The sequence below is a fragment of the Paroedura picta genome, chromosome 15 (genome assembly GCF_049243985.1).
Source record: "Paroedura picta isolate Pp20150507F chromosome 15, Ppicta_v3.0, whole genome shotgun sequence".
NCBI classification, from domain to species: Eukaryota; Metazoa; Chordata; class Lepidosauria; order Squamata; family Gekkonidae; genus Paroedura; species Paroedura picta.
The window spans coordinates 19,442,324-19,469,633 of NC_135383.1; the positions used below are offsets into that span (position 1 = coordinate 19,442,324).

General features: G+C 52.7%; 1 protein-coding gene across 1 annotated transcript in view; it reads left to right on the forward strand.

Moving 5' to 3' along the window:
- VPS53 (VPS53 subunit of GARP complex) overlaps window positions 1–21,927 on the forward strand; it is a 45,338-nt gene extending 23,411 nt beyond the window's left edge. The window contains exons 10-22 of the mRNA XM_077311324.1: window positions 1,070–1,212; window positions 3,555–3,696; window positions 4,427–4,528; window positions 5,326–5,420; window positions 6,629–6,871; window positions 7,806–7,956; window positions 8,656–8,738; window positions 11,720–11,798; window positions 12,959–13,107; window positions 14,032–14,101; window positions 16,719–16,856; window positions 17,593–17,697; window positions 19,123–21,927. Coding sequence (XP_077167439.1) covers window positions 1,070–1,212; window positions 3,555–3,696; window positions 4,427–4,528; window positions 5,326–5,420; window positions 6,629–6,871; window positions 7,806–7,956; window positions 8,656–8,738; window positions 11,720–11,798; window positions 12,959–13,107; window positions 14,032–14,101; window positions 16,719–16,856; window positions 17,593–17,697; window positions 19,123–19,293 — 1,671 coding nt within the window. The 3' untranslated portion in view covers window positions 19,294–21,927. The remainder of the gene's footprint in view (window positions 1–1,069; window positions 1,213–3,554; window positions 3,697–4,426; window positions 4,529–5,325; window positions 5,421–6,628; window positions 6,872–7,805; window positions 7,957–8,655; window positions 8,739–11,719; window positions 11,799–12,958; window positions 13,108–14,031; window positions 14,102–16,718; window positions 16,857–17,592; window positions 17,698–19,122) is intronic.
- Window positions 21,928–27,310: the final 5,383 nt, after the last annotated feature.

Below are 27,310 nucleotides of genomic sequence, written 5' to 3' on the forward strand. Positions count from 1 at the left end.
CACCACCCTCTAATCTGGAGAACTGGGTTTGATTCCCCACTCCTCCACATGCAGCCTCCTGCGTATCCTTGGACCAGACACAGTTCTCTTAGAGCTGTTCTCACACAGCAGTTCTCTTAGGGCTCTCTCAGCCCTACCTACCTGCGTGTGGAGGAGTGGGGAATCAAACCCAGTTCTCCAGACTAGAGGACAGCACCTTTCACAGCACATTGGCTGAGCCTAAGAGCAAAGGAACACAGTGGTGCAGGGGCTGACCTTCCCTTCCTCTCCCCATGACAGACACCCTGTGGGGAATGAGAGTATCCTGAGAGAACGGTGACTGCTTTGTGAAGAGGAAGGCAATTGTAAGCCGCTTTGAGACTCCTTTGGGGAGTAAAAAGTGAGGAACAAGAAGGCAGCTCTTTGTCTTCATCTTGTTTGAGAGTGAACAGCAGTCATTGATGGGTATCCCCTTGGAAGGCAGCTGTCGATCCTGCAAGGGCCAGATATTGAGCACACTTGTCTTTCTGCTTGCAGGGTGGGATGGCCGCCCAAGGGGTAAGCAGAACTCAGTTCCTCGGGAGGTGGTGGGTTCTCCATCTTTGGAGATTTTTAAACAAGCTGGAAAGGCTGATTCTGTGAAGGTTCAAGTGGGTGGCAGGTTAGAGTGGATGAGCGATAGGGATGTGAGTGTCCTGCATAGTGCAGGGGGTTGGACTAGATGACCCAGGCGGTCCCCTCCAACTCTATGATTCTATGATTGCGTGGGAGTGCAGGCGCAAAAGCCAGTTGCACTGTGCTGCCTGGTTAGAAAGCCTGAGCCTTAAGGGAGGGCGGTATATAAACTGAAGGGAGGGACGGAGGTAACTAGGTGTCGAACAGCCGCGAACAGGGCAACAGACCATCCTGCTGAGGACTGGAAAATCAGCTCCCGGTTTGCAACCCGTGAATAGCGTGTGAGTCCAGTCGGTAGGAGCTTGAGCAACCCTAGTTTGGAGGAAGCCACGCGGGGACACTGCTTGCCGATTCCCCAGTTCCCTGACCCCTCTCCGAGGACGATGACCGTCACGCTCCATTCTCCCCCTCTCAGGTGGCCTGGCTGGACAAAATCGACCGGCGCTACGCTTGGATAAAACGCCAGCTGGTGGACTATGAGGAGAAGTATGGCCGCATGTTCCCTCTGGAATGGTGCATGACGGAGCGGATTGCCGTGGACTTCTGTCACATCACAAGGTGCGCAGCTTCTGGGAAGCCCAAAGGGTGCTTGCTTCTACGCATGGCGCTGGCCTGTTGCTATCCAGCCACCGTGGCGGCCCATTTTCCATTTATCTGCGCGTTCCTGTCTACCTGGCTGATTTCTTCCATGGCCAGAAGGCACAGGGAGCTGTTGGTTCAGGGCCTGATGGGTTGGTGCCCCAGGGGCATGCAGACCTTTCCATTCCAAGAGGCGCCTGAAGGTAACCATTTGCTGGGCCAGGCCGAGGCCACAGGTGTCTTGCTGCCAGCTGTGGGTTCGGAAATTCCTGGTGATTTGGAGGGGGTGGGGCTAGGGAGGGGGGCCCTCCGTGAGTTGTAATGCCTTGGAATGCGCCCTACAAGGCAGCTTCTGTTTCCTCCAGGGGAACTGATCATGCTGTCTGGAGATAAGTTGACATCTGTTTGTTTATTTTTATTAATCTTTTTAGTTTGTAAGAATATGCAGGAAGAAAAATAAAGGAGAAGTTTCAAACACAATATCCCCCCTGACCTTTGCCCACCCACCCCCCGCCCCCTGTCTTTTCTTTCTTGTTTCACGTCTCATTGAGTAAGATAGTCCAAATAGAAGCTTCCCTGCTCCCGAAATTCTTCAGCTGACTCTCTATTTACCTTAGATGTAGGTTTTGCCATTTTTGCCAGGTCAGCAAGTTTGTCTAGCCAAGAGTCAACCGTATATATCTTGAAAATTCCAATTCTTGGCTAATACGAGTCTTGCTGCCGTTGTAGCGTAGAAAAATAGATTTCTGGCATGAGGAGGAAAAGATTCCGGGCATGTGCTTAACAGCGTAGATTCAGGTTTCAATGGAAACTTATGATTAAACATTTCTTCCAAGATTGCATGTATTTTGGCCCCAAATCTATACACATCTCCACCACATATGAAAGACTTTTTCATGACATTTCCAACACTTCTTATCACATCCTTTGGACATTTTTGCTATTACTTTTGATGTTATATACCAGTGGTCCCCAACCTGCGGTCCGCGGCCCGGTGCCGGGCCGCGAAGGCCAGGGCACCGGGCCACGGTTCCCTCTCCCCGCCCTCCCCCCGCAGTAAAAAACTTCCCAGGCCGCAAGCTTGTGGCCCTGGAAGCTTCTTACTGCGGGAGGGGGGGGAAGAGGGGGAGAGGGAACCGCGGCCCGGCGCCCTGGGAATAAGGGAATAAGGGCCCTCTCCGTCAGAAAAAACCTTCTAAAATTTAAGTGGAGCCTCCTTCCCTGTCATTTGATCCCATGGCTCCTAGTCCTGGTCTCTCAAGCTGCAGTAGACCAGTTGGCCCCCTTCTTCAACAGGTCTCCCCTTTATGTAGTCATAAAGTCTGCACTGTTGTATTGTTATATTGTTTATACTGTTACATTGTTATATGGTTACAACTATTAGTTATTATTATTATAAGGTTATTCACATGTTTTTATAGACCATTTTATGTATTGTTCCTTGTTCTTATGTAAACCGCCCCGAGCCTCCGGGGAGGGCGGTATATAAATATAATATATGAATATGAATATGAATATAAATAATATAAATATAAATATAAATATAAATATAAATATAAATATAAATATAAATATAAATATAAATATAAATATAAATATAAATATAAATATAAATATAAATATAAATATAAATATAAATATAAATATAAATATAAATATAAAAGCACAGCTATCCTATCGCCCCTTGCCGTCCTCTTGTCCAAGCTACAAATAACCCAACTCTCTCCGCCTTTCCTCACAAGTCATGGATTCCAACCCCTCCACCATCCTAGTAACCCTTCTCTGAACATGCTCCAGCTTGTCAGTATCCTCCTTGAATTCCAGGAGATCTCCAGGCCCTGCCTGGAAGCAGGCAACCCTGGGCACCAGAGTCTGTGTCATGTTACAGACCCCTGCCAGAGAGGTTCAGCCCATGTGCAGCAGGTGAGAGCCAGTGGCGGCCTCTGATCTGGAAATCCCATGCTTCTCCACATGCAGCCAGCTGCCTGACCTTCAGCTAGTCACAGTTCTCTTGAAGCTGTTCTCCTACAGCAGTTCTCTTAGAGCTGTTCTCATAGAGCAGTTTGCTTGGAGCTCTCAGCCCCACCGACCTCACAGGGGAGAGGAAGGGAAAGGTATTTCTAAGCCACTTTGGGACTCCATCGGATAGTAAAAAGCAGGATATTTTTAAAACTGCTCTTCTTCTTCGAATGGCTTGGGATACTCTTCATTTCTGTTTCTCTGGAACAAGATTTCTGCAAACGCCTCCCCTCCTGTTGGGGCCTACAGGAGACATCCTGCTTGCTTTGAGTCGCCTTCCTCTTGCTCCCCTTCCCCTCCAGGACGGAGCTGGCGAAGATCATGCGCACCAGAGCCAAGGAGATTGAGGTGAAGCTGCTTCTGTTCGCCATCCAGAGGACCACCAATTTTGAAGGGCTGCTGGCCAAGCGCTTCTCGGGCAGCACTTTGTCCGACGTGGTGGCGGTAAGGAGGCTTCGATCCCTGGCTCCATCCCCCACTGCCGGGATTGTGAAAGGACCCCACTGACGGGGGGCGGGGGGGAGCCTGGAGCTTTAAAACGGCAATGGTCAAGTCATTAGTGCAAATCACTATCAAAGCAGGATGGGGCGTGCGTCTGCACATGCCCAAAGGAAAGGTTAGCTGAAGGCCTCTCTGAACAGAGGACAGTGGTGTTTGTGTGTGTGTGTGTGCGTGGGGGGGGGGGGAGTCTAACACCTTAATGCAGGGGTAGTCAAACTGCGGCCCTCCAGATGTCCATGGACTACAATTCCCAGGAGCCCCCTGCCACGCGAACGCTGGCAGGGGGCTCCTGGGAATTGTAGTCCATGGACATCTGGAGGGCCGCAATTTGACTACCCCTGCCTTAAAGGCTAACAAAATTGGTGGCAGGTTTTGTGAGAGGTTGGATGATGGAAGGGGTGTTCATTCAGGTTCCGTGCTCTCTCTTCGGGGGGGGTGGAGGTGCAGGCAGAATCCAGCTGGCGGTGGGATCATACGGACGTCCGACAGACGCGGGCCTGTCCCAGCTTTCCTGACCAGCCTGCAGGGCTTGGGTCCGGGCTCATTGTAACCACAAGGCAGCAAACACAGAGTGCTATCAAAGACCATGAAGAAGGGCATGTGGAGGCACCTGCACCGGCTTGTTTGCACTGCTGCGTCTTCCTTTGCTGACCTCTCAATTGTCCCTTCACAGAAGAAAGCTGAGCCTCCTCCGCCTTGCACCAATCCCTTCCTGGAGGACGAAACTACGCCGGAGACCGAAGAAGCCACCTCGGAAAAGAGCGACATTGAGAAAGTAAACCTTAGGATTTCCCTAGCAGCCCCGCACTTCTTCGCTCCGAATGTGATAGGGAGCAGAGGCCGGTGCAGGAAGGGTGGGAGATGTACTTCCCGGAGCTTCCCACGTGGTCACCGAAAGGAATTTCCCCGTCTTCCCCAAGGAGAGGGTGGTGGGGTGTTGGAATCCTTGCAGCTCAAAGGAAGGGATTTTAAGCAGAAGCATCTGGGTAAAAGTTGTCTTAATCGGGCGGTGAAGTGAAGGCGACCTCCACATCCAGCAGAGGGAAATGTTGGGAGAAACCACGGGGGGGGGGGGGGAGTGGGTTTCACCTCCCCCTCTTTGCCGAAGTCAGAGGCTGTTGATTTTCAAAACCACGAAACCGAATGCCTGAAGCCCCCTTGCCTCTTCTCTGGGTCACGCAGTCCGAGAGACATGAAATTCCATGGCTGGACAGCCCAAATAATAACTGAATGCAGAACAGTAGTTGCTTTGCAGAGTTTATTTTTGGCATTCTCCCCATTATTTCCTAGAGCTTATTTCAACTTGTACTGGGGGAAGGGGAGGCACAGAGCTTGGTAGAGGAATGGCTCCCGCCCCCCCTTTACAGTGAGTCCTGTTCTCCCTGTTCTTCCAAGACTCAAACAAGCCCTGCCACGTGCTACTCTAGAGCTACTTCTTGCAGTTTTGAGAACCGTTTCTTGCCAGTTCAAATAAGGCACTTTGCTGGTCACCCCCACTGGCCGGCCGGGATGGGAGGAGGGAGAATGTTTTTCTGTCTGGTTCCAAGCCTCACCTGCCTCTTCCCCTTCCAGCCCAAAAGGCCCAAGGTCCCAGAGAACCCCTTCCACGGCATCATTTCCAAGTGCTTTGAGCCCCACCTCTACGTCTACATTGAATCCCAGGACAAGTGAGTATTGGGCTGCTCTGGGCAAGTTGCATTTCCTGGGTCTGATTCGCCAGGAAATGTCCCCTTAATAAGAGTCCCACTGAAATGTCTGGAGATGGAGCAGGTTCCTTTCGTGAAGGGTGTAGCACCCGTGCTTTTAACTGGCAATGGGGTAGAGGCATCAGCTGGAAGGTCTCCTTCTTTCTCTTCCTCCATCCCCCTTCTTGTAGAAGAAGAAGAAGAAGAGTTCGTTCTTATATGCTGCTTTTCTCTACCCGATGGAATCTCAAAGCAGCTTACAGTCGCCTTCTCTTTCCTCTCCCCACAACAAACAACCTGTGGGGTGGGTGAGGCTGAGAGAGCCCTGATATCACTGCCCGGTCAGAACAGATTTTTATCAGTGCCGTGGCAAGCTCAAGGTCACCCAGCTGGTTCCATGTGGGGGAGCGCAGAATCGAACCTGGCATGCCAGATTAGAAGTCCACACTCCTAACCACTACACCAAACTGGGTGCCTAGGGCCACCGTTCTCAGCTTGTTAACCATTGAGAAACCCCTGAAACATTCTTCAGGCTTCGAGAAAGCCCAGAAGTGGCGCAGTCATGCAGAATATGGTTGGGAAGTAAAGCTGTGTCCATGCCCACCCAGGGCCCCTCCTCCTCCAGACCCATCATTGGCCGTTTTGGGAGGGGTGGGTGAGTCAACATTGCCAAATCACATGATAAATATTGAACACATTTAAAAAATATTTTATAAATGAATTAACTTTCACCTATTTAGAAAACCCCTTCAGAAACCACAGGTTTTTCACAAAACCCCTTTGAGAAACCACAGGTTTTCCACAAAACCCTGATTGAGAAAGCTTGGCCTAGAGTCTACCACCACCCCACCCCAGGCCCCAGGAACTCTGGACAGTGTAGTTCTATGTCCTGTCAGATTGCAGGGCTTCGGTGAACTGCTCTGCCTTGGACTCTTTGCATCTGGAATGCTGCCGTCAGAGATTCTAGGCACCTTGACAGGGGAAGAGGGAGAAGTTTCCCATTTTAATATAATTGGAGGGGGAACATTTGGAAGAAGAGGGGGGTTCAGCCTGTGAGACCCTAAGCTTGAATTCGGAAGGCTCTGTACATCAGGTTAACAATTTGGAACTTGGTGTTTATCTCTCGGTTCAAATATCCTGTTTAGATTAATATGGCGGGTTTTTGTTTCCTGTTTCTATTTCCTGTTTAGAAACCTTAGTGAGCTTATCGACAGGTTTGTGGGAGATTTCAAGGCCCAAGGGCCCCCCAAGCCGAATGTGGACGAAGGAGGGGCTGTCCTGCCCAGCTGCGCCGACCTCTTTGTCTACTACAAGAAGTGTATGGTCCAGTGTTCGCAGCTGAGCACCGGCGAGCCAATGATTGCCCTGACCACCATCTTCCAGAAGTATCTCCGGGAGTATGCTTGGAAGATCCTCTCAGGGAACTTGCCTAAGTAAGTTTGGTACTCTTTGCATGTGGGCACGGGGTGCCCCTCTTCAGGACTGAGAATCTGCAGGGCTGCAAGTGGGGGAATGAATGAAGTGTTGAAGAGGGCTGGTAGAAGGAAGCGGGAAATGGAGATGGGGTCCAATTAAAAGTTCTGTGGGGGGAGTGATAAATTGTTTATAAACATTCACCCTTCTCCCTGGGGCTACTGTCTTCCAAATCTTCCCCCTCCTGTTAGATCACAGTTCATCAAGGAAGTCCAGGATTAGCACACAGGAGCTTGCCCACCCCGTTGTCTTTAGCTGGACCTATTAGTGTTTCTTCAGAGAGAGCTGAAGTGAGCCTAGAAAGACTTCCTCTTCCCTACCTGTCTCTGACCTGGGGAGGGGTGGAAATCTGTTAACAGGCTCAGTTCAAACCTCCATAGAAAAGAATGCATTTCTTCACAGTCTCTAAAGTGATTCTGGGCTCAAATCTAACGGTTCTACTGCAGACCATCTCAGCTACCCTCTGAAATTATCTCCTCCGGAATTCTGTAGGTCATCTGGGGCCCAAGCAGTTGAATTTTCCCCGTTAAATCACTCTCAGCTGCTTTCGACATCCCGTGCCTTTTAGAGGGTGTTCTCCCCGCCCCTCCTTTGGTTCATTGATCCCCATCCTGCACATGACAAAGGGAGTCCTCCTAGGCTCATGGAAACCCCAGCCTTAACCGTGGGTGTTCCTGTTGTGATTCTTCAGCAGTTGGCACGATCCAACCAGTTCACCATCAGATATGGTCAGTAGGCAAGAAGGGTCAGGGAAAATTAGCCTGCATCCTTCCCACCCAGAGTTTCACTGCATTCTCATGGTGGGGAGGAACCCTGGTGGGTTCCTTGAGGCAAGGGCAGGGCTAGGCACTACAACTTTCAGGCAAGTTGACATCTCCCTTCACCCTGCAACAGGACGAGCAGCGGCGGCGGGGGCGGCCTGAACATCACCAGCCTTCTGAAGGAGAAGGAGGGCTCTGAAGTGGCCAAGTTCACCCTGGAGGAGCTCTGTCTGATCTGCAGCATCCTGAGTACAGCTGAGTACTGCTTGGCCACAACACAGCAGGTAAAGGGGAGAGGAATTGCCCAAGAGTGCAAAGAGGTGCAAACCGTCTCACGGGTGGTGGCAAAAGGGGCACGTCCTCGATGGGGGGGGGGGGAGCTTGGCAGGGGCAAGATGCCAGATTTCCATCCCTGGCATTTAAAATGAAAGCAGAAATCTCAGCTCTTGCAGAATCATTGCCTGTTGGGACAGGCGAAGCCCAGATGACTCTGCGGTTGAATTCTGTATGGCCGGACCCCCATTACGGGGTTTGAGTCTTATAACGCAAGGGTAGTCAACCTGTGATCCTCCAGATGTTCATGGACTACAATTCCCATGAGCCCCTGCCAGCAATGTAGTCTATGCTGACCAGTAGCGGCTCTCTCTCAGGCGAAGATCTTTCCCATCACCTTTTAGTGAGAGATGCCGGGGATTGAACCTGGGACTTTCTGTATGCCAAGCCAGCGCTCTACCGCTGAGCCACAGCCTCTTCCCAAGACATTTGTATATTTGGATTTATATAACCACCCCTCCCAAATACCGGCTCGGGGCGGTTTGCAGCATAATAAATACATAAAATACATAAAATAGCCATTAAAAGTATTAGCTAGAATAGTCATTTAAAAAATGCACATAAGTGAAAACCTTGCAGGACGGTTTGCGAGCCAGGTTGCTTTTGTCAAAAGAGATTTCTTTTCCGTTTTCCCTTCCCCTGTTCAACAGCTTGAAGAAAAGCTCAAAGAGAAAGTAGACACCAGCCTGGTGGAAAGGATCAACCTGACGGGGGAAATGGACACCTTCAGCACGTACGTTTCTAGCAGCGGTTCTCACTTTGGGGCCGGGTGTCGCTTTGGGGCTTTGCTGCAGCCCTCGGGCCCCACAGGACTGGGCAGCTTCCAATGGCGTTTCAGTGGCAGCAGCCACCACGACGCTGGTTTTATTCAGGGAACGTGGGCTTCCGTGGTGCGTGTAGCTCTGTCTCCCGGGGCAGCCTCTGTGCTCTTGCACTCCCCACCCCGTATCAGAGTTCCAAAGAGTGCCCACAGATTCCAAAAGGTCTTAGAACCACCAAACAGAAACGAAACCGAAAGATGTGTGGACGAGCCTGCTGTGAAAACACATGACAGATGCACGGGGAACATTTGCATGTGTGCATGCACCGTTTGGGCCCCTGTTGCACCCCCTTTTGGTGCCTATGGTTCTCAGATTTGTGTGCAAAGATTGCTCTTGTGTGAGGAACACGGTTGCACACACAGCAAGCATGTTGGGCAATGGTGGTGGGTCCCTTGAATGGCTGTGGCTTGTGGACACATGTGCCCTTGGTCCCAGTCTCGCTCCCTTGAGGACCAGGGTTATCAAAGGGCAGCCGATAGCCATTGTCATGCCCAACTCTCGCACTTGTCCTACTTTCTCGTTCCTTCAGCAAGCTGCTGGCTGGAATGGAATGTCCCTTTTGCTTTCCCTTCGGTGTAGCCCTCTTGCTGACAAAAGCTTCTGGGGAAGCACTAAACATACCAGACGTCATCTCAGGAGCTGCTGTGTTGCCCCAAGCCAGCTGCCCTTCATTCTAAACCAGGGGTCTCCAGTGTGGTGCCCTTGGGCACCAGGGAACTTGCTGACACCTTTCCTGGTACCTGTGAAATGTTTTTAGAATGTGGGCAAATGACCACTGCAGATTTGGTTGGCTGTGCAGATTTTTAAAGAACAGTGATTTGGCAGTAGCTGCCACCACAGCACAATAATTTTCAGCGTGACTGAAGTTCAGCTGTGGCAGCCATTTTGCGAGTGACTCCTCCTCTTGTAGCAGCCATTTTGTGCAGCCGTTCGGTAGCTGCACCCCCCACCCCAATGCGTTGTCAGAATTTCAGAGGTGCCCACGGACTCTGGGAGGTTGGGAACCTAAACCTTCAGCGGTTGTCATCTCCTGCCTCACACAGTGCCCTGGTGAGCTGGGCCAGGCTAATGTCGCGCATTGCCACCCCAGATCCCGTCTTAGCATTGGTATGCCAAGCAGTTAGGGTTGTGTGGGAGTGTGTGGCATCAGAAGCAAAGACAGCTGGGTCATCTCAAAGCACCCGCCTGTGCTTCTTCTCCAAAGGGAACATCTTGTGTCCCTCTCTGCTTCCTCCCCCCACACACACACCTCCCCCAGCTTCTTTAAAAGATGAAAAAGGGTCGCTTCTCTGCCCCCTTTCTGATGAAGCCGTCGGCCGAGATGACATAGAGCCGCGCAAGTTGAAAATTGAACAAGACGAGGAGTGATGTTTCTATTAAGGACGGTGTTCCACATGAGGCTTTGGACAGATTGTAAGAGCTCTTCCAGCAGACATGGTGAATTGAGGCCTGGGAGGGGCATGGAGAGCATAGCTGTAGGTCAGTCGCTTTGTCAAAAATGGTTTTGAGAGTTCTAGAGGATGGTTGACACCCTTAATTAGAAAACAAAAGAGTAGACCATGCCTGGGTGAAGTTTTTCTTTTTCCTCGGACAGATGTAGCCCTCTGTGAGGTGGGCAGCTGACTGGATTGTGTGATGGCACTTTCTGTGAGACTGTGCCCCCCCTTCCCATCCAATCCAAATATGTAGAAGGGCATCTAAGGCTATGCCTGGTGTTCCTTCTAAGGCTACGCCTGGTGTTTACCGACAGTCTCTGGACCATACACAGGCAATGGAAATTAATCAAATGTGACATACAGGTCAGAAGTATCTGGGAGGCACAGAGGCAAAGGTATAAATAACAAAAACAGACGTAGCAAACCAGTCCACAAAAAGGTCTGGAGCTGGATGTTCTACCCAAAGTAGCAGGGAGGGCTGGATTTCAAGGTCTGGAGGTAAGGCAGGGTATCAGGATATGAGGATTCCTTTCTAGAAAACAAACACAAGGTTAGCAGTAAGACTCTGCCAAAAGACTTGGTGGATGGAACAGTGGTAGCAAAACGTTGCTCCCACAAATGTGTTCTCCTCCACGTCTACCTTTTATCAGCCTAATTAGTTGACTCAGTAGCTGAACCCAGATGCTTGCAGGGTTCCTAGAATGAATCAGGATTGGTCCTGCCTCACGAGTAACCAACCCCGAATTTGACAGGCAGCCATCAATGGCCTATACCAGGGTCAGGTTAACTTGAGGCCGGGTAAGGATCTGGTTCTGACAGGTGACCTCTAGATGAAGAAGAAGAGTTGGTTTTTATACCCCGCTGTTCATTGCCTGAAGGAGTCTCAAAGCAGCTTACAATCTCAAAACAGTTTACAAATCCCTACTTCTCCCCACAACGGACACTTCCTGGTCTTCCATAGAACATGGACAGCCAGCGTGATGTAATGGTTAAGAGCGGCAGCTTCTAATCTGGCAAGCCAGGTTTGATTCCCCGCTCCTCCACATACAGCCAGCTGGGTGACCTTGGGCTAGTCACAGTCCTGGTAGAGCTGTTCTCACAGAATATTCTTCTCAGTGTGCTCTCAGCCTCATCTACCTCCCAGGGTGTCTGTTGTGGGGAGAGGAAGTTCGCTTTGAAACTCATTCGGGTAGTGAAGAGTGGGGTATAAAAACCAATCCTTCTTCCATGAATGGGTCCATCAAAGCTGTCTTTTCACTGCCCAAAGGAGTCTCAAAGTGGCTTACAATCTCCTTCCCTTCCTCTCCCCACAACAGACTCTCTGGGAGGGAGGGGAGTGAGCTCTAATTGTCACTTGGGTTGGCCGTTGTGTGCATGGGGGTGGGTGTCCCAGCTCTATGGAAAGCTGCAGTCGCCCTGCCTGAAACGATGTTCTCTCTCTTCCTGTTTCCCTCCAGCGTGATTTCCAACAGCATCCAGCTTCTGGTGCAGGATTTGGACGCAGCCTGCGATCCAGCCCTCACAGCCATGAGCAAGGTGGAGTCTCAAGCTTGTGGGGGAGGAAGTGTGTGACTGACGTGGATCTTTCCCTGACCACGATTCTGTCCTTTTTCCCTCTTCTGTCCTGGAAGCCAAGGCAGCATCTGTCAGGGAAAGGAGGGGGTTTGCCCTCAGCATCTGATAGTTGTGATAGACTGCCTCTGGACATGGAGGCTCTGTTTTAGCTGTCTTGGATCCTGGCATCTTGAGGCAGCAATTGGTATATGTTGCACTGCTGTTAGGGGTGTGCAATTTTTTATTTTTTTTTTAACTGGTATTTCAGGATTCCTGAAAAATCCTGGATCCAAATGCTGGTATGGTGATTGGGTCTAGGATTTTTCAGAAATCCCAAAATCGGGGTGGGGGTGGGGGAGGGGGATTCCAATAGAGCAGCACCAGAAAACACTGAGGAAAGAATCCCCTTGCAAATATCCCCACATAGAAATCCCTTAGGGGCAGCAGAAAGGCAAACAACAAACTCCCAAATTCTGTCCCAAGCCCCAAAGGCTCCGAATGAAGACTTTTCAGTTTCCCCTTCACCCATGATAATTACCTTTTCCCTTCTCGACATGCATGAACTTTCATTTCTGCTGCTCCTCTCAGCCTGGCCTCTTTAACCAGGCTGCCATGTTTGAAGACGCAAAGCTTAAGTTCAATGGTGCATGGCGTAGAGCAGGGGCAGCCGAACTCTCTCCAAATGTCCATAGACTACAATTACCACGAGCCCCTGCCAGGAACGGATTGCTGGCAGGGCCTCATGGGAATCGTACAGCGACATCTGGAGTGCCACAGTTTGGCCACCCCTGGCCTAGAGTGTTATTTTGAGGAGCCCTGAGTTCAAATCTCGGCTCAGCCACTGGATGACTTTGGCCATGTCACTGTTTCTCCACCTCAACAGGTTGACGGGGAGTGTAAAGGGGGAGAGGGGGCCTTCGTGCCCCAGAGGTCCCTGGCACTGCCCGTTAAACACACCATTCTTTCTTTTAACTGCTCAGGAATTCCAAATGGAAGGTGTCCCATTTTAAGTTCTGCAAAGTTACCCAAGGAATCAAGCTCTGTGGGTGGGAAATGTTGCTCTCGAAAGTTCAGCCAGGCTGCGGTTTCCAGCTCTAGGCGTGTGCCACCACCTCTGGCTCATTTCTCCTCAACCCCTGCAGATGCCGTGGCAGAACGTGGAGCACGTGGGCGACCAGAGCCCGTACGTCACCTCCGTGATCCTGCACATCAAGCAGAACGTCCCCATCATCCGCGACAACCTGGCCTCCACCCGCAAGTACTTCACACAGTTCTGCATCAAGTTCGCCAAGTGAGTGGCCGCTCTGCGCGCAAGAAATGTGGGCCGCTGCTTCTGGAGGCACTCAGCCCAAGGGTGGCTTCAGGACCGGCGCAAGGGAGGATGAACGTGCATAACATGGAACTCGCGTGTCCTCAGGATGCAGTGGTGGCCACTGGCTTAGATGTCTTGAGAAAGAGGGGAGGCATGTTTATGGAGGAGAAAGGCTCCATCACTAGCTAATGGAACCTCCATGTTCAGGGGCACCATACCTCTGAATGCCAGTTGCTGGGTGGTGGGGCTTCTACTTGGCTGCTACCTTGTGGGGTTTCTCCTTGGCCACTGTGGGAAAACAGAATACTTGCCTAGGTGCTGTTTTTGCATAAATATCTGCAGGAAAAACCTTCACAGGGTGGGCAAGCCCATGAGATTGGAGCTGTGTCATGCTGACCCTCGGTGCGAGCCCCGGTGACCCTCTGAGCACAGGCTGGTGTATCTGCCATGTTCTGCCCCCAGCAAGTGGCACGTTGAGGTGTACTGCCTCTGACAATGGAGGTACCATTTAAATGTCTGACAGCATCATGTGAATCCTAAAAATACGACCTAAAAAATATCAGGCCGTCACCAAATCTTGTGGCAATGAGTTCCACAAGTGAATTGCATATTGCAGGGATGGCCAAACTGTGGCTCTCCAGAGGTCCATAGACTACAATTCCCATGAGCCCCTGCCAGCAGGATGCTGATTGGTCCTAGCAGACCCATTGAGAGAACCAAGGGGCTTTGCATTCTCCACGGTGGCCTGGGGATAAGCTGTTCAGATGCTGCATGCTTTTGCTGGGGTTGTGCTGATGCTGCGCTTTGCCTCAAAAATGCTCAGGGCCCCCCCCCCTCCATGCACCTGCAGCCCTTTCGGGCCATCTGCTGCCCTGCCGTCAATTCTCCTGTTCTTCCCTGCAGCTCGTTCATTCCCAAGTTCATCAACCATCTCTTCAGGTGCAAGCCGATCAGCATGGTGGGGGCGGAACAGGTGAGCCCTCCAAAGTCACTGGGGGCGGGCGGGGGTGGCACAAGGCGGGTGGTGCTGAGCAAAGGCTAGCAGTCACGGGGGGAGAGAAGAGACATTCAGGCTGAGCTCTGGCTGGATCCCTCCCTGACTGTGGGGAGGGGCAAACATACCCATCCTTTAGCATCCTTTTAATTCCGCTCTCGTTTGCCACGGACATTGAGGGAAGCCTTTGTGGTACAGTGTCTGCTGGGATTGCAGAAAGTCCCCAGTTCAATCCCCAGCATCTTCCACTAAAAGATTCTGGAGGCAGGTGGTGGGAAAGTCATCCGTCTGAGGCCCTAAAGAGCCATGGAGAGAGGCCGCGGCTCAGTGGAAGAGCCTCTGCTAGGCATGCAGAAGTTCCCTGGTTGAATCCCCGGCATCTCCAGTTAAAAAGACCAGGCGGTAGGTGATGGGAAAGACCTCATCCTGAGACCCAGGAGAGCTGCTGCTGCCAGTCCACCTTGATGAGCTGACAGTCTGATTCAGCATTTCTCTTGGTGGCGTTGAGACACAATGAAAACAAAAGCGAGGTTCAGAATATTGTGTTGGAATGTTGCCCAGAGGAATCGCGAAACGATGCACAAGTCACGATTTGTTGGTTCAGCCTACGCAAGGGAAGAGAGAAAACAAAACAGGGCTTTTGGCATCACAGCGGTAGGACTGTGCGCTTTGCACACTCCCCCCTTCCAATGCTCTCTTGAGGATAGGCTGGCTGCCAGCCGTTTGCCAACAGGTGTTTTGTGTGGCTAGACGAGAATGCGCAGACACGCTTCTGCTTGTGCATCTCTCACTCTTGCATGTTCCCTGTTTCTTCCTTTCAATGCAAGTTCTGTTCGTAGGGCTCTCATCCTGAGCCTGAACTCCACAGAGAGCACCCTTCTGTTTGGTCTGAGACAGCTGTGGCTGAGAGACCCTGTGGGGGTGGAAGGCCTTCTCTGCCCGGAGGTTTGCTGGCACAAGCTCTGCAACAGCAAGCAGGAGCTAAGGAACAGCAGGTTGCCCCAGCGAGGCAGCTGCAGTCTGGATCCTCAGGTCGCCCACTCCAGGAGCCTCCCTGGCTGCTAAGGCTTTTGTTCAGAGTTGGTTGCTGCAGGGAGAGGAGGATTATGCGGCGTCAAGGTCTCCCATCTACGCCTTCAGGGGCCGCACCTGTTGACTTCTTTGGAAATGTATCCCCGAACAGCCTCGCCAGTCTTTCTGCAGGGAAGCAGCTAAGGGGCTCCCCCTCTGCTCAGCTGTCGGTCCCAACTACAGCTGCTTCGGCATGGCTCTAATGGGGCTGGGGGCAGCTGGGGGGGGCAGTGTTGGCTCTCCCCAATTGGGGAATGTTCCGGAGTGAGGCCCAAGAGGCTTCCTGCTCCCAAGGCATTACGCAAGAGAGCAGCTTGTGCACCAACTGCACATCTGTGAAATGAAATGCAATCTCTCTCTCTCTCTTTAACGGGAGAGGGGGAGAGAGAGACAAGTTCCAATGCCTCTTGGCATTTGGTTTTGATTAGCTGGAGCGCCATTCTCCCTTGGCACGCGGAGCAAATTTCATTGGTGTCTGAGGGCCCACACCAAGCATCTCGTACCCAACCGGACTCTCTTAAAAGCCGCTCATCTGCGAGTTCCCGGCTGTTTACAAAGGTGACCGGGTTGGAATGGTGTCTCTCCCCCCGCCTTCCCTCTCCTTGTTCTTTAAGACTAGGGGGGATTGCTTGTTCTCCCTGCCCGAGGGATTGCGTAAAAGAGAGAGAAACCACAGCTGCCCTCCTGCTTCGGGGAGGCCGGCGAATTTGAGCTTCCCGTGAATCTTGGCCTCGTAAGGCCAGAGGAGGGTTTGGCCTCCGGGAATCCAGCGAAGGGATCGATTCCAAGCATAGCTAAATGGGGTTTGTTGGTCACAGGGTGGGGGCACAGGGCGACCCACCCCAGCTTCCATTTCCAAACCTGTGGCCAACAATGCGCTAGATGCCAGACCAGAACTACGAGTGTGTCCTTTTTCAATACACTGCCTGCATCCCACACAGGTTCCTGTTAGGAGTTCAAAACAGCTTCTCTCTCTGTTTCCAAGAGGGTCTCAGTTTGTAGACTTCTCAGCCCCTCTGCCTCTCCTGGGCAGCTGAGCTGCACTAGAAGAAGAAGAGCTGGTGGGTTTGTACCCCGCTTTTCACACCCCAAAGGAATCTCAAAGAGGCTTACAGTCGCCTTGCTTTTCTCTTTCCACAACAGATACCCTTGTGAGGTAGGCGAGGCTGAGAGAGCTCTGGGAGAACTGTGATGGGGTCCAAGGTCCCCCAGCTGTCTGCATGTGAAGGAGGAATAGGGGAATCAAACCCAGTTCTCCAGACCAGAGGCCACTGCTCTTAGCCACGACACCAGGCGGGCTCTTTTTGAGCCTTCTCTGGATGTGAGGAAGCAAGGTGTATCTGCCCCAGAAGGCTTACAAAGTCGGTTCTAGACAGAGATGCCATCCTTGGGGGAGGCAGAGGGTGGGGAACCAAATGCCAGACTCGGTGGCGGCTTTCGTGTGAGGGGGAAGGCCGGGGAGGAGTTGCCCAGGAGCAGCGGATGAGAGAGAGTGTCCTTCAACACCACCTTCCGTCTGCTGCAGCTGCTGTTGGACACGCACTCGCTGAAGATGGTCCTCCTGGACCTGCCGTCCATCGGGTCCCAGGTGGTGAGGAAGGCCCCCGCCAGCTACACCAAGATCGTGGTGAAGGGCATGACCCGGGCAGAAATGATCCTCAAGGTAACATGGCCTCTTCTCCCGTGGAATGGAGCGGGCTTTTGTGGGTGTGGTCCTCAGTGCTCCACTCAAAGGTGCTGGGCGGCAGAGAGGCTAAAACTAGCCACCAATGCTGTTAGCCTGTAAGGTGCTCCTGAACTCTTTTTTCTGCTGCCACAGACAGAGTAATGCAGCTCCCCATCTAACTTGTGGGTTACGGTTGCAGGAAGAGGGCAGAGCGTGCGCCAGTGAGGGCAAGGTCGATTACAATTAACTTTATCTAAGGTCATTGACCGGCATCAAGGTATAAACAAAACCACACAAATTATTACAGCATTTTAACAGCCAGGTCACTCAGCATCAACAGTAAGTCCTGCTGGGCCCTGATCCTCGCTGGGTAGGGTGTTCCACCAGGTCAAGGCCAGGTTTATCTCTTTGGGGCTGGGGGTCCTGAGCCAAGTTTTGCTCACTAGATCTTAAAACTAGATCTTCTTCTTGGTCAGTTCTGAATCTTCAGGGTTGTCGTCAAGGTGCTCTTGCGGTGCCTAAAATTCAGGGAGAGCCTTCCTGGCCGTGGCTGCCCTCCTTCCCGAAAGGCCTGCCCTGCGACCTCATGTTCCTTTGTTCTTCGATTAATGATTACGGACTTCTCTGTATTGTTCCTGTTCCTGTGTTCCATGTAAACCGCCCTGAGCCTCGGAGGAGGGTGGCATATAATTGCGATAAATAAATAAGTGGGTGTGGCTCTCCGTCCCTGCAGGTCGTGATGGCGCCGCACGAGCCCCCGGTGGTCTTTGTGGACAACTACATCAAGCTCCTGGCCGACTGCAGCACAGACACCTTCCAGAAGATCCTGGACATGAAGGTCAGGAGAAGGCCGGGGGCTCTGCTTGGCCCTTGGGAGGCCCACCTGGGTGCGGGGGGGGGGACGGGACACAAAGCTTTCTCGGGGGAGGGCAGTGCAGTGGCCAGGTTTATTTATTTATTTTATTTTATTCATATTTTTATCCCGCCCTCCCCGAAGGCTCAGAGCGGTTTACATGTAACTGAAACTATACATGAAACCTATCCAGGTTTGTGCCTTGCCTTGGGGCGGTCCTTCAGGGCAACCCCTGGCCTGCCCTTCCTTGAGGAGCATTAACAAGCAAGGCAGGCCGGGATGCCAAGGCCAGACTTTTCTCCAGCTTCTCTGGGTGTTGCCTTCTCCTAACACATTGGGCCGCAGTCTGGTCTGCTCTGGAAGCAGGCGTCCCTGCTTTGAGAGGAATGCCCCTTCCTTTTTAAACTTCTTGACTGTGGAGGAAAAAAAAACCCAGCTTCGAAGCACACTGGAAGTGATGCCAGCTGGCCATGCCTCCCTGCCGGGTTCCTCGGCCGTCCTCCAAGCCCCAGGGCTTGCCGGGGCCTGGCTGGGCCTAGCAGCCGCCCGCATCTAGGCACTCGACTGCAGCAGGCCCCTCTCCCGCCTCCCTGAGCCTCAGAGCTCTCCAGGGGCCTTCTGCAGACTAGAGCCTCCTGGCCACAGTCCAAACATAGGGCTGCTCCCCGGCACTAGGCCCAAGCAGGCCCCTCGGACCCCCCCCCCCAAATTAAACAAAAACACTTCCCTCCTTGAGTGCCACCAACACAGGTCAAGTCGAAGTTAGAGGAGCCTTGGCCCTCCCTCCAGGCCCCTCATTGGCCACTTTGGGAGGGGAGGGGGCGGGGCCCGCCCATATAAGGATGAAATCTAAATTAAAATATATATTATTAAAATTGCTCCATGCACACCGTGGCATACTGTTTGGGAATCCCTGCTGTAGAAGCCCAGCTAGCAGCTCAAGAGCCAGGCACAAGGTCCCTGTAGAAGGAAAACATGACTGACGGGTGGGCCAGTGTCAACCTGCCCTGAGATGGGGCGGCTACTAGGGCCTGGGGCTCCCATCAGGGCTCAACAGCACTGAACCCAAGCCTCCCCTGGTCCCCCCCATGCCCTTCCCCACTGGCTGCTCAGCGTGGCACTGCGCAGCTGCTGCTGGCAACGCCCCCCAGCGGGCAGCAGGAAAGCAAGGGGAGCAGCGACTCAGGCGGTGGCAGCAACGCCCCTCAGCAAAAGACTACTACCCCCTCCCCAGGCCTCAGTAAATTTGTCAAGCGTTGACTGGTCCCCGGTGATAAAAAGGTTGGGGACCACTGGTGTAGAGGAACCAGTGGTGAAACCGCAAAGCTGCCCCCTCCCTTTCTTCCTGAGCGCAAGGCCGCCTCCTCCCTGTGACTGACCACCCCCTCCTTGGTTGTCTTCCCCCGGCAGGGTCTCAAGCGGAGCGAGCAGAGCAGCATGCTGGAGTTGTTCCGCCAGAGGCTCCCGGCCCCTCCCTCCGGGGTGGAGAACGCGGCCTCCCTCTCCCTGGCGGCCGCCACGCCCGAGCAGGAGTCCTCCCGCATCCGCAAGCTGGAGAAGCTCATCAAAAAGAGGCTGTGAAGAGGGCAGGGTGTGTTTTTGCCCTCCTCGCCTTTGTTGCCCAGGGTGGAGGCCCTTCCCTATTCCACCCCCTGTCTGAGTTTGCACTCCTGGTCCAGATCACGTCTGTTCTGGATCCACCCCCTTTCCTCCGTGAGACCCTTCCTGCCCCTTCCTTGCACTAGGCACATTCCCCAAACCCACAGTCAGGAGAACCTCACGACGCAGGGGTGGGGGGTGGGGAGGGGATTATGCCAGCTTCTTCTACTCTGGCCTGCTGGCAACAGACTCTTTTCTTTCGAATCTTCCCCTCGATGGAGAACTCTCCTGCTTGTTCCCCACCTGCCCTTTCTTTAAATGGCCAGGAGCAGCCACAAACCTGACCAAAGGGCAAGAGTTGCAAATGTGCTGTTTTCACCTCCCCCTGTCCCCTCACGTTCCGTGTCCTCCGTTTCTCCTAGGGACTTTCCCACGCACCAGAGTGCAGCACTATTAGGGCCCTGCTGTTTGCATATGGCCCGGTGGTTACATTAAGAGGGTGCCTGCAAGCCACCCCTAAAAGGGTGGTCCAAACTGGATCTCGGTTGGGAGGAACAGGGCGTCCCCTTGGCCGTTAAGCAGAAGGGCTAGGACAGGGGTAGTCAAACTGCGGCCCTCCAGATGTCCATGGACTACAATTCCCAGATTTCTGGGAATTGTAGTCCATGGACATCTGGAGGGCCACAGTTTGACGACCCCTGGTCTAGGATCTCCAACTTTGGTCAGTTAAAGCTGCTGCAACCTGGCCTTTTGAAGATCCCCTGCAGGTGCGGCCTGAAGTGCAGAGCCTTCCCATTTCATTTCTCCCTTGTTCCTCTTTCCTTTTCTGTGGCCATTTTTGTCCCCCTTCCCTTGTTTCCCTCCGGCTTCCTCCGCCTGGGTGTCTCCAAAGGACCAGGGTCAAGAATCTGGGGCTTGCCACTGAGGAGCATGCGGGGGGGGGGGGGGGCTCCTCGCTCTGCTCCCTCCCCAGGAATGTTTCGTGCAGCTTGCGCGGGTGGGCGGGGGAGAGGGAGGAGAACACATTCTGACAGTGTGACACGGCCTGAGGCAAGCTGTACAAGACATCGCCCTGGGTGCACGTCCACATATGTGTGTTTGTGTACGTTTCAGCCCTGGGGTGGCCATCCTGCATTTCTCCAACTGCAGAGCTTCCCTTGTTCAGCAGTCCCTCGCCGGCCTGCTTCACCCTCCTGTTAGGCCAGCCATTGGAGATCTTGCACGGCCCTCCAGAGCTGCTAGGAAAGGGCTTGGAGCCCTGAAGTCGGTGACGTGTTCCTAAAACCAGCCAGCTTAGCTAGGGCTGGCCTCGGAAAGCCTTGATTTCTAACTCTGCAGGAGAGCCGCTTTGCATCCTGCCGGAAAAAAAGCCAACGGATGATTTGCTAGCTGGGCTTCCTCAAGTTGTGTTTGCCTTCTTACCCAGCCGTCCCGCCCCTTCCTCGTTTCCTGTGTCCTTTGCTGACTGTTCCTCCTTGTTTCCTGGCTGAGATTCCTGGGCGAGGTGCCCCTTTCCTGGCCCAAGGCCTTCCCAGCTCCCTGGCGTGTCCTCCCTTGGCGATGAGCAGGGGCCGCTTCACGGCTTGCCCGATCTCCCTCAGCTTCCCACCGGCCAGGAGCCATCCCATCCGACTGGGCAGTGTTGTGGAACAACCGAGATCTGCGGGCCGGACGTCTGGAGGGGGCCCCTCCGTTACTCACCCCGGTCCCTGCCAACCAGCCAGCCAAGCCTAGGCCAGGGCTCTTAAGCGCCAGACCCACTTCAGAAAGGGGATTGTAACCATAGAAATGATGATGGTGATCCTTGGAATGTTGGGTGACTTGACGGAATTTAAATTCCCAAGGTGGGACCGCTTTATTCTGCAGAAGGGAGGGTGGGGTCATAGGTCCACAGTCCTCCCCTTCCACAGGGCCCCCTTTGTGCTGGACACCCGTCTTTCTAGCCAGCCCTGCCTTCAGGTTGGCAGTGCAGAGAGCCAGGTGGTGCCTTCCAGGGGGCTCCGAACCTTTGGAGATGCTGCTCTACTCCCAAGGAGTCTTGGGTCTCACTCCCTTGGCCCTTTGCCCCTGTTTAGTCACGATCCAGGTCACGCCGAGCTTGTTCTCAGTGCAAGTCGGCCGGCAGAAGGGAGATGAGTCAAGGGGCGGGTGTGACTCGTTGCTCTAAGGTTTATGGGTGGCCTTCCCTCAAGAGCAAACAGGGCAGGGTTGCTATGTCCCCCTCCTCCTCCCCGCCACCACACCTCTCCACATGCGCACACTCCACATTCCAGGTTCCAGAAAGGCCAAAAAGGGGAAAGGAAGAAAGAACCGTCGCTGCGTTCATTCCTTGCTTCCAGCAATGAATCCCCCCCGTACAAAAATGACTTAAAATGGAGCACAGGGGGCGGCATCAAGAACCCCTTCCAATGGCCAGTCTCCACCCGCACCCCAATTAAATAATTAAATCTGCTCTCCCTCCCCCCCTCGCCCTTTCCACTGACTTGAAAATGATCTCTTCTGTATTTATTAGGCCCGAACGGTTCTGGACGGTGCTTTAAGGTGTCTTTTGTTGTACATATTCTATTAATAAAGAGACCCGGGGCTCCTTTTTGAAAACCCGGCCTGTGTCTGAAATGATTCTGGACGCTTGTTTTTACCAAGCACAGCCGGAGTCCAAGATGGGTAGTGCAAAATTGGATAATTGCATGTCTGAGCATCAGCAGTACTTTAAAAATAGATGTTTTGTTGTTAGGTGCGAAGTCGTGTCCGACCCATCGCGACCCCATGGACAATGATCCTCCAGGCCTTCCTGTCCTCTACCATTCCCCGGAGTCCATTTAGGCTTGCACCGACTGCTTCAGGGACTCCATCCAGCCACCTCATTCTCTGTCGTCCCCTTCTTCTTTTGCCCTCGATCGCTCCCAGTATTAGGCTCTTCTCCAGGGAGTCCTTCCTTCTCATGAGGTGGCCACCGTATAAAAATAGATGTTACAGAAACACAAAAGTTGTCTGGGGTGGTAGTGGTGGTGGCATTCAGGAGAGCAGAGATGCTCCATGGGGGGCTGCTCTGGGCCAAGATGGCTTCATTCCACTTAACCGCCAGGGAAGGACCAGCCATTATCTGTTCACCCTTGATGTCCTTGCGGTGACAGTGGCCGCCCAAACCCAAGGGCATCTCTGCAGCCCGTGAAGGGTGTCATTCGGAAGAAGCACATCCCTTGCTCATTTTGTCTTTAATGGGCCATGTTTCGTCCTGGAGTCTTTCCTGCAAGCTCTTGTTGGACAATGCTGAACCAGGGAATGTTTTGCAGGTTCAGGAGGGGGGCGTATTGGGGTGGCTGCACTTTGGAATTGGAGCGTTGGGTTGCAGAAACCTTTTTAGCTGATATTGTTCAAATAAAGCTTCCCTTTTCTTAGGGGAGATGAAATCCTGATCTGGATAGCGCAGGCAAGCCTGATCCCGTCAGATTTCGGAAACTACTTGGATGGGAGAGCTCCAAAGACTCAGGTGATAGTTCTTCCAAGGAACGCCAGGGGTCATGAAGCAGAGGGAAAGAATCTTTGAAAGTCCCTTGCCTGGCTGCTAGACCTCAGATCTCCTGGCTACATTACATATAGAATTGTAGAAGGGTACCTCCAGGGTCATCTAGTCCAACCCCCTGCAGAATGCAGGAAATTCACAACTACCTGCCCACCCACAGTGGCCCACAACTCCATATCCAGATGATGCCCCCCCCAAACCAAAATCCCTGACTGTACCATAAATGAAACGAAACATCATATTGAAGGCCAAAAGTACTCTCTCTATAAAGCAACCAAAAAAACCCTGGGTATTGAATATCCCATGTCCTGGGCTGCAAGAAACCACTCTCTGCATCTTTGCATACATTTTGCTCCAATTCTTGCCCCGAGTTGCCAAAACATCTCCAGAAACACTGAAATTTTCAACTCAAAAGCGTGGCTGTCATCCCTTGTCTAAATTCAGGCGCTTAGTGGCTTGACAGTTTGATGCCTCCACTAAGGACAAGCCCCTTGATCAGCCCCAGAGGGATAGGTCAGAAGCCACAAACAGGGGAGTGGAGGGGTGTATCTCCTGGGCATGCCGTGGCTGCTCTGCAGCTGTGCGCTGTAGGACAGGAGTGGGTGGGAAAGCTGTTTCCCACCCAAGCATTTGACAGGTGCACACGCCTAATTGGCGTGCAAAGAATTTACCAGTGTGTGTGTATATGTGGGGTGGGGGTGGGGGTCCAAACTCTCTAGGAGCCTCTCTCTGTTTCTCTCTTGAATTATCTTCACCACAGTAGACACCCTGTGAGGGAGGTGAGGTTGAGAGAGCCCTGATATTACTGAGGAAGAAGAAGAGTTGGTTCTTCTATGCCCCTTTTCTCTACCAGGAGTCTCAAAGCGGCTTACATTCATCTTCCCTTTCCTCTCCCCACAACAGACACCTTGTGAGTTGGGTGAGGCAGAGAGAGGCCTGAGATTACTGAAGAAGAAGAAGAGTTGGTTCTTATATGCTGCTTTTCTCTACCCGGTCTCAAAGCAGATTACAGTCGCCTTCCCTTTCCGCTCCCCACCACAGACATTCTGTGAGGTGGGTGAGGCTGAGCGAGCCCTGATATTACTGAAGAAGAAGAAGAGTCGGTTCTTATATGCTGCTTTTCTCTACCCGAAGGAGGCTCAAAGCGGCTTACAGTCGCCTTCCCTTTCCTCTCCCCACAACACACACCCTTTGAGGGAGGTGTGGCTGAGAGGGCCCTGAGATTACTGAAGAAGAAGAAGAAGAAGAAGAAGAGTTGGTTCTTATATGCTACTTTCTCTACCCGAAGGAGGCTCAAAGCGGCTTACAGTCGCCTTCCCTTTCCTCTCCCCACAACACACACCCTGTGGGGTGGGTGAGGCTGAGAGAGCCCTGATATTCCTGCTCGGTCAGAACAGCTTTATCAGTGCTGTGGCGAGCCCAAGGTCAGCCAGCTGGCTGCATGTGGAGGAGGAGCACAGAATCAAGCCCAGCTCGCCCGATTAGAAGTCGGTGCTCCCAACCACTACACTAAGCTGGCATATATAGAAAAAGGGACAGAGAAGCTGTGTTTTACCTAGTTCCTTTGGATCCCTTGCTCCATCTGGAGCTGTGCCAAATGTACGCTTATGAACTTTCTTTTTAACACCCATAACTTTGGATGCTGGTAGTGGCTCTGTACCACATAGACCAGGGGTAGTCAAACTGCGGCCCTCCAGATGTCCATGGACTACAATTCCCAGGAGCCCCTGCCAGCATTTGCTGGCTGGGGCTCCTGGGAATTGTAGTCCATGGACATCTGGAGGGCCACAGTTTGACTACCCCTGACATAGACCTTCACCATCTTGCATACACCGTTGTAAAAGGAGTGCCAGGGAGAAGGCTGGCAGTTGGCAAGTGCCAGGGGATCACAAGGCAGTAAACTGTCCCTGTGGTGACCAGGCCTTGGGCAGTGGGAGACACAGAGGCAAGGCCTGAGGTCTGGGGAAAGGAAGCGAGGGGTCTTGACCCTCCCAGCAGGCAATTCCTTATGAAGGTTCAGTTGGTGACAGCGGGTTACTTGAGAAAGAAAATCCTATCCAGTTGTTGGGTAAACTTTTGGAGGGATGGGTGGAACAGGGCCTGCAGGCAAAAGCAGGCCCGTTCCGCTACAGAGATGAACAGGATTTTTTTGGGGGGTGGGGGGGGGTATAAACTTTCAAAAGCCCACGCTCCCTTCTCCAGATACCACGTGCAGAGAGCTTTAGCTCTTGAAAGCTTTCACCTCGAAAATCCTGTTCGTCTCTCTTGTGCCACGCCGGCTAGAATCAAGCAATGCAGGCCAAGTGGAGGCTGAAGCATCTGTTCAACACAACGCATTCTGTCTCTGGCTAAAGAGCTTTCAGCTTACAGGTTGTGACCTCCTGGGGGGGGGGGGGTCCAGCTAGGGAATGCAGCCTCCAGATTCAACTTGGGGAACCCCCAGAATCACAACTCATGTTTAGACCACAGAGAAAACATGCCTTGGAGGGTGGGTTCTTTGGGGCATTGTACCCCCCTGAGGTCCCTGTCCTCCCCAGATCTCTAGGAGCTTCCCCACATGGAGCTGGCAACCCTAGCCCCATCCTGTGCTGGAGGCTGGTGGTGGAGGGACCTAGCAACACTTGGCCTGGCCCCAGCCCCCCCCCCTCACCCGGCCCTCCAGCCCCAAAGGAAATCCCGACTCTTCCCCCTTCCCTCCATCTGCCTCTTGAGCGCCCGCTCAGCTGGGCCTCGGTGTTTCCGATATCCAGTTTCAACAAGACACCCATCGTGAGAAGAATGTGGAATTCCTGGAGGAAGCAGCCGGCGTTCCCACCAAAGTGCATAGCTACAAGCCACAGACGCCGCTGGCTGCTGACTTGCCGCTGCACGAGGGGGGGCCGAGGAATGTCTCTGACGGATCGGGTTCGCCCGCTGCGGCTGGCAGGCCGAGATAGTTGCTGAGACGTCCTTGGACCTGGGGAAAGCGTTTCCTTACTTCCCTGCCCATCACCTCCAGGAGTCTTTCCCCAGCAGTGACTCTCGAGAAGCTCCGACAGAGCACAGAATGGGAGATGTGGCTGAGTGTTGCATTCAGAGGGAACCTCTTCCCCACTCCCTGCCCAGCCATTGGTGCTCCTTCCTCAACCATCAGCTAAAGGGACATGCCACTGTGGCCAGATGGAAGTCCTGAGCAGTGCGTCTCTGCAGGGAGCAACATCTAGTCGCTGTTGGGGAGATCTAAGTGCTTCCCCGTCATGTTCTATGGCAGTTCGCCCCCCAAAGGTAAATTCTGAGCTTCAGTAGTTTATTAAAGAGACGACGAACGGCTACATAGGAGGCATTGTCGCTAAAGTGGAAAGCACATAGAAGTTTGGAGCAGATACAGAGCCAGGCATCCCCCTCCCCCTGTGCCATTTGTTCCCACAGGATGTGATCTTACAGGGTGCATCACCTTGTCAAAGAGTATGCACCATTTACAACAAATCTAGAGGCAGGGAGGACAGCTAAACATGCAGAGCATGATAGGAGTCCAGATGGCCCAGGGGCCTGAGAAACAGTGGGGGTGGAATGGAGGGAGAAAGACACCCAAAAGACACCCAAAACAATCCTGGGACATTGTGCCATGGCACAAGCCAGAGGCAATAGTGACACCCCTGTAGGCAGCCAGACCCCTTAGGCATGTACTTCAAGGTTTAATAGGGAGAAATAGGGACATGCTTGTAAGCACACACGCAAGGCCTGACGAAAAACCCAGCAGTACATTGCTCTTTCTGCCCAGTCCGCAATTGCGCATCAAATTCTCTTTTGCTGCCTGCAATATTGATTTACTCCACGGGGGCCTGACCCTTTCCAAAGCCAGCGGGAGAAAGACTGTCGATCCAAGCGAGATACAAACCGAAAAGAGAATCGACCACGGCAGCCCAATTAAGATGCTTATTCAACACCACATAAAGATTCTCAGATTCCCTTTGTCCGGTGATCCCCACTCAGTCCGAAATGTGATAAATGAAAATGGGAAATGTCAGAACAGGGACCTCGGCTTCGACCATGTTTTCGGAAGAAACCCTCCCTCAGTAGTTATTCTCTTTCAACGTCTATATGACGACTTGTTCCAAACTCACAAAGGAACGGTGCGTTCCGCATCTCCCTCCCCGCCACTTTGTGAGCTTGATGCCCATGCTTTGATGATATAATCCTTTGCAGAACGGTTTGGAACGAATCTTACGGACACTGAAAGGGAACAGCCATTGAGGAAGGCAGAAGTCGAGGTCTCAGTTCTGGCATTTGTCATTTTCATTTGTCATATTTTGGGTTGAGTGGGGAACACAGTACAAGGAGATTCTGATAATTTTTAATGTGGCTTTGAACAAGCATCTTAATTGGGTGCTGCGGTCAACTCTCTTCTCGGCTTGCAACTTTTAAAGGCCAAGCAGTTGCTAATTCTGTCAAGGAAAACTAGGGGGGAATTACCATCCCTTTCCTCACCCCACATCA